Source organism: Theropithecus gelada, chromosome 18, assembly GCF_003255815.1.
Source record: "Theropithecus gelada isolate Dixy chromosome 18, Tgel_1.0, whole genome shotgun sequence".
In the NCBI taxonomy this organism is placed as follows: Eukaryota; Metazoa; Chordata; class Mammalia; order Primates; family Cercopithecidae; genus Theropithecus; species Theropithecus gelada.
In genome coordinates this window covers 72260242-72273714 of record NC_037686.1, presented here as the reverse complement: position 1 = coordinate 72273714, position 13473 = coordinate 72260242, and the positions used below count along the sequence as shown (strand labels likewise).

Here is a 13473-nt window from a genome sequence, read left to right as displayed (position 1 = left end):
TTCCCTTTAGAAAATACTACGTAGTTGTAGGTTCTGAACCAGTAACGAGATGTGATAAAGCTTCAGAAACAGCTTACTAATTAACGCAGCAGGCTCTGAAGGGCGGATTCTCTGAGTGTTTGCATTCCTCTTCCTCTAGTTTTTACTGGGTTTGAAGACTGTTACCTAACAAGGATTGGAGGGTGACGTGGGCGTAGATGATGAGGGCAGCCCGGGAGCTTTGGTGTTGACGGATGGGGAGGAGCCTGAAATGCAGAATACGTTGGCGGTGGAAGAGCCTGGGCAGGTGCCCGTGCGACCCTGACTGTGTGTGACCACAGTGGCCGAGTGAGGATGGGTGACTAGGCAGGCAGGGCATGGTGCCTGCAGCAGGTGAAGCTGAGGCTTAGGCCGCCCCCGCAGGGAGAGGATTTGAACTACGTCAGTCCTCACTCCTTAGGGCTGCCCTTGTCCAGCCAGGACATGGGCTGGATCCAGAAGCCGAGCTCTTACCCAAACTCTAGAGCAGGCTGTGTAGGTCCTCAGCCTCTGGGTGTGTGGCATGTCTCCCCTGGGGCCACGTCTTCATGACACTCAGACCCCCGTCACCGTGCCTTTCCTTATCCCTCTGATGCAGAGCAGGCCCCGGCGGTTCTGAGTGGAGTGACTGCTGCACAGGACACCTGGGTTAACATGAAGTGAGCTGGGTGCATGCAGAGGCTGGCCCATGTGACAGGAGGGTTCAGTGGAGGCTCTGGAACATTACAAAGTGTGACCCGCCTGAGATGTGACTCACATCACAGTATACTTATGGGGCCACGAAGCCAGCACCACGGTCTAATTCCAGAACATTTTCCACACCCCAGGAAGCAACTCCGCGGTCACTGGCAGTCATTACCACTGCGCCAGCCTCTGCTGCCACTCCTCTGCTTCCCATCTCTGTGGGCTTGCCTTTCCAGACGCGTCACATCAGTGGTGCCCGGCAACGCGTGGCCTGGCGGTATGTGGCCTGGCGATACGTGGCCTGGCGATATGTGGCCTGGTGGTATGTGGCCTTGTGCTTGGCTTCTTTCCCTGCACTTTGTGTTCTCAGGGTTCGTCCATGCTGCAGAAGGGGTCAGTGTTTCTTTCCTTTTTGTGGTTGAAAAAAATGTTCCTTCCATAGATTTGCCACATTTGCTCTTCTGTTCTTCAGCTGAGGGACGTTTGGTTGTTTAATGTTTAGGCTGTTAACGTGCGATGGACACTCATGAACGAGTTTTTATGTGGACATAGTTTTCCTCTCTCACGGATGTTGGCGTGGGGGTGGAATCCCCGGTGGGATGTGACCCTGTTTAATAATTTGCAGAGCTGGGAGCCTGTTTTCCGTCCCCTCCCAGCTCCCATCCCCTCCCCACTCCCATCCCCTCCCTGCTTCCGTTCCCTCCCTGCTCCCGTTCCCTCCCTGCTCCTGTCCCCCTCCCTGCTCCCGTCCCCTCCCTGCTCCCGTCCCCTCCCTGCTCCCGTCCCCTCCCTGCTCCCGTCCCCTCCCTGCTCCCGTCCCCTCCCAGCTCCCGTCCCCTCCCAGCTCCCGTTCCCTCCCCGCTCCCGTTCCCTCCCCGCTCCCGTCCCCTCCCAGCTCCCGTTCCCTCCCTGCTCCTGTCCCCCCCCTGCTCCTGTTCCCCTCTCTGCTCCCGTCCCCTCGCTGCTCCCGTCCCCTCCCTGCTCCCGTCCCCTCTCTGCTCCTCTCCCCTCCCTGCTCCTCTCCCCTCCCTGCTGCTGTCCCCTCCCTGCTCCCGTCCCTGCTCCCGTCCCCTCCCTGCTCCCGTCCCCTCCCTGTTCCCGTCCCCTCCCTGTTCCCGTCCCCTCCCTGCTGCCGTCCCCTCCCTGCTGCTCTCCCCTCCCTGCTCCTCTCCGCTCCCTGCTCCTCTCCGCTCCCTGCTCCTCTCCCCTCCCTGCTGCTGTCCCGTCCCTGCTCCCTGCTCCCGTCCCCCTCCCTGCTCCCGTTCCCCTTCCTGCTCCCGTTCCCCTCCCTGCTCCCGTCCCCTCCCTGCTCCTGTTCCCCTCCCTGCTCCTGTCCCCGCCCTGCTCCTCTCCCCGCCCTGCTCCTCTCCCCGCCCTGCTCCTCTCCCCTCCCTGCTCCTCTCCCCTCCCTGCTCCCCTCCCTTCCCTGCTGTTGTCCCCTCCCTGCTGTTGTCCCCTCCCTGCTGTTGTCCCCTTCCTGCTCCCGTCCCCTCCCTGCTGTTGTCCCCTTCCTGCTCCCATCCCCTCCCTGCTGTTGTCCCCTTTCTGCTCCCATCCCCTCCCTGCTGTTGTCCCCTTCCTGCTCCCGTCCCCTCCCTGCTCCTGGCCCCTCCCCTGCCCTCTAAATGATGTAGCTAGGGGGGTGGGGGTGGCTGGGATTCCAGTCCCTGTGCCACAGTGGTGGAGCCTTCTTCCGGATTGTCCCAGCAGCTGGAATGTCCCCGCAGCCAGCAGAGCCCAGCCCAGCGATGGCTCTGTGTCTGCAGCTGCCGTGCTGCGGGCGCACCTGTGCGTCAGGGCCCCAGCGATGCTAACAGTGAGGGCGCTGGGCGGTGACCTGGGGACAGGGACAGGTGGTCCTGGGATCAGGCTTCAGCTGCATGTCCTCCGGCCCCCATCTGACCAGGGCTGTGTCCCGGCTGGAACTCTGGAGCCCAGCATCTGCCTCCATCTTTGTTGGTGTGTGCAGGCCTGAGCTCTGCCACTGTGGAATCCTCACTGGGGGTGGCCAGCCACCTGCCTCCTGGCCTGCCTGGCTCCCTGGGGTTCTGTGTGTTGGAGGCGTCAGCAGGGAAGGGGATGGAAAGGAGGTGTCCAGGCCCCCACTGGCCTCTCGGGGCTGCCCAGCCCCTTCCTAGGGTGGGCTCTGAATTGGCCTGGGCTCTGCCTGTGGTTGGGGCCTCAGGAGGGGACCCGACCCCCGATTTCCCTCCAGACAGCAAAGCAGCCCAGGCTGTTCCAGGCTCTGCTCCTCCTCCCTGGGGGCCAGGCTCAGGCATCACCTTCCCACTTGCCCCCGCCGAGGCCATGGTGCGGGTGCTGCTGCCTCCCAGCCCTTCCCCAGCCATGCCTGGCAGCTGGGGGCTTGCAGGCCACAGGGCTTTACCTGATGTTACGACGGGAGCTAAAAGCTGTCTCTCTAGGTTTGAGTTGCTTGCTTTGACTGTTTCACTGAAGATAGTCTGAAAGTTGTTCACAGTTAACTCGTGTGGCCGCTCTGTGAGGAGGGACGTTGTCCGTCAAAGCAGCGAAAGCAAACGTGCCCTGGCCTCCTCCGTCTACACTGGAACACGCGCAGCCATATGGGAAACCCTGGACAAAACAGACACGGTCGGCAGATCCTCCAGGGTGCCTTGTTTGTCTGTTTTACACCTGTCATTGGTCCTTTATGTAGGACCTGTGTGGTGCGTATGGTCTCTTTTAGAATAAGAGAATGTTAAATTACAGCTTAAACGTGCCTTAAATTATAGCTTAGTTCATTCATATGTGATGCGAAAAAAATGCTCAAATTTAGAAGAGAGTGAACTAGAAAAAGTCTTGTGAGGTGGTGGGGAAGGCTGGGGACTGTGGTGAGGTTGTGGGGAAGGTTGGAGACTGTGGTGAGATGGTGGGGAAGGTTGGGGACTCTGGTGAGGTGGTGGGGAAGGTTGGGGATTCTGGTGACGTTGTGGGGAAGGGTGGGGACTGTGTGGTGAGATGGTGGGGAAGGTTGGGGACTGTGGTGAGGTTGTGGGGAAGGTTGGGGACTGTGGTGAGGTTGTGGGGAAGGTTGGGGACTGTGGTGAGGGTGTGGGGAAGGCTGGGGACTGTGGTGAGATGGTGGGCAAGGTTGGAGACTGGTGAGGGTGTGGGGAAGGCTGGGGACTCTGTGGTGATGTTGTGGGGAAGGCTGGGGACTGTGGTGACATTGTGGGGAAGGTTGGGGACTGTGGTCAGGTTGTGGGGAAGGCTGGGGACTCTGTGGTGAGGTTGTGGGGAAGGCTGGGGACTGGTGAGATGGTAGGGAAGGGTGGGGACTGTGTGGTGAGATGGTGGGGAAGGCTGGGGACTGTGGTGAGGTTGTGGGGAAGGTTGGGGATTCTGGTGACGTTGTGGGGAAGGTTGGGGACTGTGGTGACGTTGTGGGGAAGGTTGGGGACTGTGGTGACGTTGTGGGGAAGGCTGGGGACTGTGGTGATGTTGTGGGGAAGGCTGGGGACTGTGGTGAGGTTGTGGGGAAGGTTGGGGACTGTGGTGAGGTTGTGGGGAAGGTTGGGGACTGTGGTGATGTTGTGGGGAAGGCTGGGGACTCTGTGGTACTCTGATGGGGAAGGTTGGGTACACCATGGTGAGGAAGAATGGGGATGCTGTGGTGAAGTTTCTGGACTCACCCTTGAACTACACATGCATAGATCTGGCCCTAAACTACATCCCAACAGCTTTGAGAACTCAGTGTCATTGTGGACAGTCGACCTCTCAAGTCCCAGTCTTGTCTCTGAGTGTTGCACATGAAGGACAGATCTAAAGAGCAAAAGGAAGGTTCTGAAGTGGAATTAAATTGAACTGTAGTCCACCAAAAACAAGTCAGACCTCGCACCCTGAATCTAACCACGTGAAGTGCTTGGTAGCAGGAAAAGCAACACTGTTGATGGACCACGGAAGACTCACATCTCACTGCATAATGTTCAGAATGTCCAAGATAAAAACCAAAGTTACGTATGAAGAGTCAGAGTTTCTCAGCTCTCAATGGAAATGACAGTCAACCAGGAACCAGCTCAGGCCGACAGTCACTGTTGTAACTGTGCTCTGACGGAAAAGAGAAACATTCTTGGAATGTGTGGGAAGACTGAACATCTCCGCAGAGAAATAGAGGTTTAAAGAAAACCAAATAGATAATTTTAAATTGAAAAATACAGTAATCTAAATAATGTATTATATGGCACAACTGTAGAATGCAGATGAGAGGAAATAGCGAACTTGAAGACAGATCAATAAAAAATGTCCATTCTGAACAGGAAGCAATTGAAAAACTAACAAAAACATGAAGAGAGTCAGGGGCAAATTCCAAAAGGTCTAATATTCTGTCATCTGAGCCTGGGAGCGAGGAGAAAGAGTGTGGCACAGAGGAAAAATAACTGAAGAAATACGGGCTGAAAACACCCAAATTTGGTGAAAGACAAACAGAGATGTAAGAAGTTCAGTGAATCCCAAACGTATCACATCACAATCAAACTGGTAAGAATCAAAGTCAAATTTAAAAAATGTCAAAAGCAGTCGGAGGAAAAGGATCCAAATTACTCTGGTTTCTCACCAGAAACGAGGGAGGTCAGAAGGAAGTGGCTCATTTTTCAGATGCTGCGAGAAAAGAACGTTTGACCCAGAATTCTCTATTCAGCAAAAAAAAAAAAAAAAAAAAAAAAAAAAAATCCTTTAGGAATCAAGGCAAAAGACAGACCACCTCAAATGAAAGGAAGCGAAGCGAAGTCGTGGCAGCCGTGCTCCTCGACAGGAAATACTAAAGCCACTTCTTCTGCTGGAAGGGAAGTGGACCAGAGAGCAACTTGGGACCCCAGGAATGAAGGAAAAACCAACAGAAATGGCCAATATCTGGGTAAATATAGATATTTTCCTTAAGTTATTTGAAAAGTGAAAGCAAAAAAATATAACTGGTGGGGTTTTAGTTGTAGTGACAACTGCAGTGTAAAAGAGGGAGACCGTAGTGAACTTGGTGGGAAGACTTCCACGCTCCACTTAAGGTACTAAAATATTGATCTTAAGGAGACTCGGACAAGTTACCTATATTATAGTCCCTACAATAGGCTTTTTCAACCGCAGCACTATTGATACTTTGAACTGGAGAATCCCTTATTGTGGGGGACTATCCTGGTACTTCAGGATGTTTAACAGCAGCTATGGCCTCTACACACTAGATACCAGCAGTGTTCCTCCAGCTGTGACAACTAAAAATGTCTCCAGAAATTGCCAGATGTTTCCTTGGGCAGGGGTGTGAGGATGGGGTCATAATCACTCCCATTTGGGAACCAATGCCCTAGAGCACTAAAAGAACTATACAGGCCAGGCACGGTGGCTCACGTCTGTAATCCTAGCACTTGGGGAGGCCAAGGCAGGTGGATTGGCTGAGCTCCGTTCGAGACCAGCCTGGGCAACACGGTGAAACCCATCTCTACTAAAATACAAACATTAGCCGGGCGTGGTGGCAGGCGCCTGTAGTCCCAGCTACTTGGGAGACCGAGGCAGAAGAACTGCTTGAACCTGGGAGGCAGAGGATGCAGTGAGCTGAGATCTTGCCACTGCACTCCAGCCTGGGCAACAAAGTGAGACTCCATCTCAAAAGAAAAAATATATATATATATATACACACACACACACACACACACACACAGTGAAAAATCAGATACATTAAAATGGGATGTTTTTAAAATTTCAAATAATCTAAAAGAAGGCAGGAATTAAACAGTAGGGACAAGCTGAGAACAAAAAAAAATTAAAATGGTCGACCTAAATTCAAACATGTCAATAATAACATTCAATGTAAATGGCCTAACCATACCAATTAAAGGACAGCAATGTTCAAATTAATTTAAAAGGAAACCCAAGACTCAGCTACCTACTGTTTACAGCAGGCTCACTTTAATTACATCCATGGCTGATGCCGGGGTGCAGGGATATACTGAGCAGGAGGCCATGCAGTGAGATTAAAAATAAGAGGATGGAGAAAGATATACTATGCATATATGAATCAAAGAAAGCTTGGAGTCACTGTGTTAATACCAGGCAAAGTAAAACATTTGCCCTGAATAAAAAGGGACATTGCATCATGACAGACCGGTGAATTCACCAAGAAGAGACAACAGTTCCGAGTGCGTCTGCACAGAACCCCCAGCCTGGAAGTCCGTGAGGCCAGAACTGATAGAAATGGAAAGACAAATCTCCGGTTACACTTAGGGACTCCAGCTCTCCTCAGTAACAGATAGAAAAAGCAGACAAAGTTAGCAAGGATAGAGAAAACCTGGGCACCATCAACAACCAAGTGAATGTACGATTCTTTTCAGATCCCATCAGGTATTCACCAAAACAGACCATATCCTGGGTCATGAGAATTTTTTAAAAGAACTGAAATTGTCCAGAGTATTGTCTACGAATATAGAATTAAGCTAGAAATTAATAGCAGAAACAGATCTCAAGTCTCCAAAGATTTAGAAGCTAAACAACACACCTTTAAACAATCTGTTAAAGATGTCTCAAAGCAAACTATGGAAAATATTTTGAACTGAAAAATACAACACCATATCAAAATTTGTGGGATGCAACTAAAGCAATGCTTAGAGTTAAATTTGTAGTATTAAATACTGATTTTAGAAAAGGAAAGTTCTCAAATCATCAATCTAAGCTTAAGAAACTAGAAAATGAAATGCAAAGTAAACCCAAACAAGCAGAAGGAAGGAAATAACGGAGCTAACACCAAGCAACAAAAAATGAAAACAAAACTGCAGCAAATATAAAAAACCAAGCCTAAAGCTGGTTCTTCAGAACAAATCATTAACTGAGAAACCGGTAGCCAGAGTGACAAGAAAGCACAGATCCCCAGTATTTGGTATGAAGAGGATATTCTGTAGGCCCCACAGGCATCAAAAGAGTACAGTGAACAACCTCATACCCATACATTTGAAAATCTGGATAAAATGGACCAATTCCTTTAACCCAAGAAGAAATAACTTGAATATCTGTTAAATAATCCACATCTATGAAGGAAATTTTAGATGCATAGTCTAAAATCTGAAAAGGCTCTTTTTCAAGGGAAGCCAGAAATTGTGTGTCTGTGTGTGTGGGGTGTGTGTGTACACAGTTATCAACTGATTAAAAACAAAGTGTTGAAACTCAAGTGTGAGCCGATGCTGCACGCCAAATAAAGCCACGGGCTTTGTGTGGGAAGCAGCCCGTCCCTGAAGCAGGCATGGCCGCCTTTGTGGCTCTCAGGCCTTGAGTCTTGTTCACACAGCACATCCTGGGAAATCTCAGCCGTGTGTGAAGGTCAGGCGAGCGCTCTGTTTCCCATCCCGGTGTGAGGGGTCAACTGGAAGCTGTGTGGGGCGACGGTGGGGTCACCGCGCGATTCCCGGGCGCCTGCTGTGTGCGTGGCTAGTGCGGGAAAGGTGGGTGACTTTGCACTGGGGCTGTGGTCCCAGACCCGGAGCCCCACCCCAGGTCAGCTGTACAGCCCTGCCCACGCCTAAAGGGGGATTCCAAAGCCTGGGCTGACTGCTGGGGTGTGTGGGAGGCCGAGGTGCCCACACCACCTTCCCCCAGTGCTACCCAGGCACCACCCTGTCTTTTTGTCTGTGGAAAAGACTGGATTTTGTGGAGCTGGAGCTGCATCCAGGGGAAGACACATCCCAGAGAATAAAAACTGGGAGGAAAATGCACCGTGGGGGTTGGGGGAAACCTTTGTAATTTAGCTAAACCGACCCAAGTGGAAACAGTCCCAAAACCTCCTGGTTTTTCCCAGTGGGTGTAATGATAAAGCCAGATTTATGCTCTGAGGCCAACAAGATGCTCCAGAGCTGAGCACTGTGGGCTTAGGAGAGAGAAGTGGGTGCAGATGCCGGCTGTCTCCTGCGGGTTCCTAGCTCCAGCCCTGACCCACACACCTGGCCATGGCTGTGCCCGAAGACTCTCGCGCAGGGCGGCTGTGGCATCCAGGCCACTTCAGGGCAGGCGCCCACGCTGGCTTGTGAGCGGGATGGAGGCCCCGGGGTGGGGGACAGCTGTGTCCTGTCCTTTCTGTCCAGGCAGTGCTCCCCGCCCAGGCTCTGCCTCTGGCTTCAGGAGCTGCGGAAGGGTCAGTGACCACTAATTTAAACATTTCACGTGGGAAAACAGCAGCACTCATGTTCACTGCTAGGCAAGCCGGGGCATGAACATGGCGGTGGGGGAAGTGTGTTTGGACTAGGATGGTGGGTGGCAGCTGCTCCCTGTTCACTCCCGGAAGGGAAGGTTTGAGCCAATCACCAGGGAGGGAGGCCTGGCCAGCAGAGACCCAGGAGCAGCTGCTCTGCTCCGCTGTGTGCCTGGAGGCCCCTATCTGCGTCCTCAGCACCCTCCCAGGCCTGCCCCCTCCCAGAATCGCCACCACCTACCAGAGGCCCTGACCTCGAGTGCTTGCCCTGCCGTCCCCTGTAGCCTCCGGCTGGTCTCGCTGATAAGAGGCCCTGACCACCTCAGCTGCCCACCCCTGCGGTCCCCTGTAACCTCAAGGTGGTCTCGCTGTCAGAAGCCCTGACCTCCTCGGCTGCCCACCCCTGCCGCCCGCTGTAACCTGAGCTGGTCTCGCTGTTCTTGGGCATGCAGTGCTTGAGTCGGAGCCCCTGGAGCCCCAGCCAGGCGGCAGCTCCTGAGGCCAGAGAGAAGTCAAGGGCCGGGTTGTGTGGGACAGGCAGGGTCAGCGTGTGTCCTTTGGCCCCCTGGGGTGTCCCTGACTCCTTGGGGTAAGGCAGCCCTCCCCACCCAGGTAGGCCCCAGCCTCCCAGGGTATCCCCCTGACCCCTTGGGGTGTTCTTGATCCCTGGGTCACCCCATGGACTGCCTGGGTGTCCCCTCGACCACCTGGGTGCCCCCTGAGCCCCAGGTCACCGTCCTCCCCACCGACTGCCCGCTTTTGTCTTCACAGCATCAAGATGGTGCTTATGTGGACCAGTGGCGACGCCTTCAAGACGGCCTACTTCCTGCTGAAGGGCGCACCTCTGCAGTTCTCCGTGTGCGGCCTGCTGCAGGTGCTGGTGGACCTGGCCATCCTGGGGCAGGCGTACGCCTTTGCCCGTCACCCCCAGAAGCCGGTGCTGCACGCTGTGCACCCTGCTGGCACCAAGGCCCTCTGAGAGTGGGGAGGACAAGGATGTGGGCCAGCCAGCCACGGGCACTGGTGGGTGCTGTGGCCGCCGCAGGTGTGGGGAAGACGGGGTCCGGGTGTTGGGGTCTCCAGCCTCTGTGGGGTCTCTCCGGGTGGGCGGTGGGGGTGGACAGCCAGGGTGGATCTGAGCCCGAGGGTTTCAGATGTTTTTAGGGTGATATAAAAAGCAAGTGTTTTTCCCGTTTCCTCTTACGAAACACCGGCTGAGGCCGAGGTACACACGGGGCAGTGGAAGGCGGCCTGCAGGAACCTGCTCCAGGTGGACCCATGGGGTGACCTCAGGAGACCCTGCAAGTCCTGTGAGCAGAGCCGTCAACCCCGCGACACCCTGGCCAGACCCTGCTTGGACTGGGGCGGCCTCTGCTGCCCGGGGTCTGGCACTGTGGAGGGCGGGGCTTTCTCTGCCTGGTATACATGGAAAGGCACTGCGTGGACGCAGGGTCACCGTGCTCCTGGTGGAAAGGCGCTGCGTGGACGCAGGGTCACCGTGCTCCTGGTGGAAAGGCGCTGTGTGGACGCAGGGTCACCGTGCTCCTGGTGGAAAGGGGCTGTGTGGACGCAGGGTCACCGTGCTCCTGGTGGAAAGGCGCTGTGTGGACGCAGGGTCGCCGTGCTCCTGGTTTCTGGCAGTTGGTGTTTCCTGGGCCTCGAGAGCGGCTGCCAGGCCCGGACGCCTCGTGGCTATGCTGTGTCCAGCCCTGCTGAGCATCACCAGGGGTAGCTCACGCTGCTCTTGTCGGAGCCTCTGGTCCTCCTTGAGTCCTTGGGGATGTGGCAGATGCCAGCGACCATCAGACAACGTGGAGGCCTCATGGGCGAAGGCTGCAGGGGCCGTGCCGAGGCTGTGCACACGCAGTCCGCACGCCACCCTTGGGCCTGGCAGAGAGCCCCTTCCTTGTGGGCGCCGACTGCACCTCCGGATACAGCGTTGATGTCCATTTTCCAGGAGGGAGGCGGCCTCGGGTCGAGGGAGTGGAGGGGCTGCCCCTGCCACGCAGGTCCTGGCCGATGGCCCCTCACCCTGCCGCCCTGGGCTTTTGGCCTGAAGCAAATTCCTGAGTGGGAGTGCCGGGGCCTGCCACATCCTGTCCTGTCCACTGCCTACCTCCTTGTGCTGGCTCCCACAGTTCTGCTACAGTGGGAGCTGCCAGTCTGACCCTTGTCACCCCACGCTCTGCCCCCACCCCGTTTTCAGTTTAGCACGAGGTCACACGGTGTCAGCAGCCCTGCACTGACCGCAGCCGGCCCCCAGTCCTCAGAGTTCTGGATGCTTCTGTGCGGCTCCAACAGGCACCGTCTTCCCTTCCGCGGGCGGAGGGGCCGCTTCCCGCAGGCATCTGAGCTCTATGCCGGGGCCGTGGCTGTGGCCATGGGAAGATGTTCCACGCTGCCGCCCCGAGTCTTCCTCGGAAACACTCTTGAATGTCTGAGTGGGGGTCCTGTTTAGCTCTTTGGCCTGTGAGATGCTTTGAAAATTTTTATTTTTTTAAGATGAAGCAAGATGTCTGTAGCGGTAATTGCCTCACATTAAAATGTCACCGACTGCAGGCACGGTGACTGCTGAATGTATCCCATGTGGTGACTTGGAATCAATAAACCATTTGTGGATCCCGTGTGGTATGAGTGGGCCCCGGGCAGAGGGAAGGATATGGCTGTGGTCCTGGCCTCTGCCCAGACACACCCTTTAGCCTGGGCCACCTTAGAAGGCTCCCGTGTGACCCGGGTTCCTCCAGGGCCCCCAAATGACAGCCCAGCCCCCTCAACTTGTCACTACCCTTTGCCTGTGGGCCAGTGGCCCAGGGGTCCTTTCGGCTCGTCACAGACGGGTCTGGCTGCCCTGGCCTCTGCGGTTCACACATCCGCCCTTCTGCCTCCCACCACTGAAGGCTCAGAGCATGGGAAAGGTCTCCTTTAAAGGCCAAGAGAAGCATTTCCAGATTTGTCATCTCGGAGCAGCTCATAGAGGTGGAGCTGTGTGCGCACTGCGATTTTTTCCGTGCAGTGTTTACACTGAAGGCAAGATGCGAGTTTCTTTGTCCAGTAAAAAAACCAGTCGCGTGGGTGCAGGGCAGGATTTGGGTTGAAGGGCCCATTCGGGTACTAGGAGAGGGCACAGGCCACATGCAGGCAGCAGCCTGGGGGAAGATGGGAGATGAAGGCCAGCGTGTCTAGAACGTCTCGGACACAAATCGCCCTCCTCAAGTGCTGGTGGGTGGTGCCAGATGAACCAGAGGTCCCGCGCAAGGGTGTGGTTGTGTGTCTTCAGGGTGTGAAGACAGGCAGTTCTTGGGGACCACTCTGGGCCACCGGGTTTTAACAGGAAATGGGGGCAAGGTCTCAACCCCACACTGTGGGAGCCGTGGGGGTGGGGGCAGCGGTGGAAACAGCTGCGTTTCTCAACTCTCAGGGCACTGCCACCCTGCGATGCCTTCTGATAGTTTTCAGCAACAAAGCACCGCCAGGGAAGCAGGAGGCCGAGGACGACTCCCAGTGAGGCCCCTCCGTGGGAGAGCAGGTCGTGGGAGCCTGAGAAGTTCACATTCCTCTCACCACATGAGGAAACTGAGGCCTGCCCTGAGCCCCAGCCCTGTGCCCTTCCCAGGGGCCTGAGAGGGTGGCCCACAGGGCACCTGTAGAGGGAAAAGGATGCCCAGGGGCTGGGTGGGCACTTGCTCAGGAGGAAATGTACCCCCACGCCAGTCTCAGCACAAGTGCCCGGCACCCCCATCCTGGTGACCCAGGGTGGCCTCTGGTGGGCCCGGGTCTTGGAGGGCCCCGGGGCTCCCTGGCCAGACCCTGCAGCCCAAAGTGGGGAGGGGCAGGTCCAAGACTCCCCATCCCCCGACATTCCCCACCTCTGACCTGGCCCTCCGTGGAAGAACGACTTGGGTTTATTTCTGGGGGTCTTCATGGTGGTCAGCACCTCACCGCACAGGAGGAATTCTTCTGTCTTTGGGGGTCACCAGCAATGCTGGGACAAGCAGCAAGTAGGGGGCACCGGCCTCGGCGCGTGGCCCCTCGGGCTGTCCTCTGCGTGGGCCTCTCAGACCAGTACCAAGCTCTGCTCATTCCTGAGCAAGACCCAAGGCTGTCACTGTGAGAGTGGCCCTCAGTGCAGAGCCAGACCCCAGGCCCACCCGCGCTGTGTGCCTGGCATCCATGGACCCTCCGTGTCATGGGCACCTGGGGCACCAGCTGACCTGGCTGTTGGGGGAGGCAGGTCTGAGCCCCACGTGGTCCTGGTGGGTTGCTGCAGGTCTGCTATGGAAAAGGACTGGGGCTTGCACTCAGGCACTCACCGGGGCCATGCACATCTCCCCTTTCTCCACACCTGCGTCCCCTACAGACTCCTGGTGTGTAATGGACAGTGGGACCCTCTGGTGAGGCATCCCCCTTCCGCTTCGGGCTGTGGCCATCATGTCTCAAGTTTCCTGGATGAACTCATCAAAATGAACGAGTGCAGAGCAGCACGGTGTGGAAATTTCCTTCCTCTCCACCTGCAGAAAGGCCCAGAAGGCGGCCATGGAAGGGTTGCAATGCCACACGCAAACCTTATCCGGAGGGAGTGTCAGGAGGCCCTTGTC

At 55.8% G+C, this 13473-nt stretch overlaps 2 protein-coding genes across 4 annotated transcripts in view; one reads left to right on the top strand and one right to left on the bottom strand.

Annotated features, from left to right (window-relative positions):
- The window catches only part of PQLC1 (PQ loop repeat containing 1), a 47858-nt gene extending 36358 nt beyond the window's left edge, over window positions 1-11500 (top strand). For all 3 annotated transcript variants that reach the window (XM_025365604.1, XM_025365603.1, XM_025365602.1), the window contains one exon: window positions 9650-11500. In XM_025365604.1, coding sequence (XP_025221389.1) covers window positions 9650-9711 — 62 coding nt within the window. In that variant the 3' untranslated portion in view covers window positions 9712-11500. The remainder of the gene's footprint in view (window positions 1-9649) is intronic.
- On the bottom strand, window positions 10158-11415 carry LOC112611631. Its single transcript, XM_025365605.1, has 2 exons — window positions 10478-11415; window positions 10158-10314 (listed from the first exon to the last, which is right to left on the bottom strand). Exons 1-2 carry the CDS (start codon window positions 10971-10973, stop codon window positions 10202-10204), a joined length of 609 nt encoding a protein of 202 aa, XP_025221390.1. The 5' UTR covers window positions 10974-11415; the 3' UTR covers window positions 10158-10201.
- Window positions 11501-13473: the final 1973 nt, after the last annotated feature.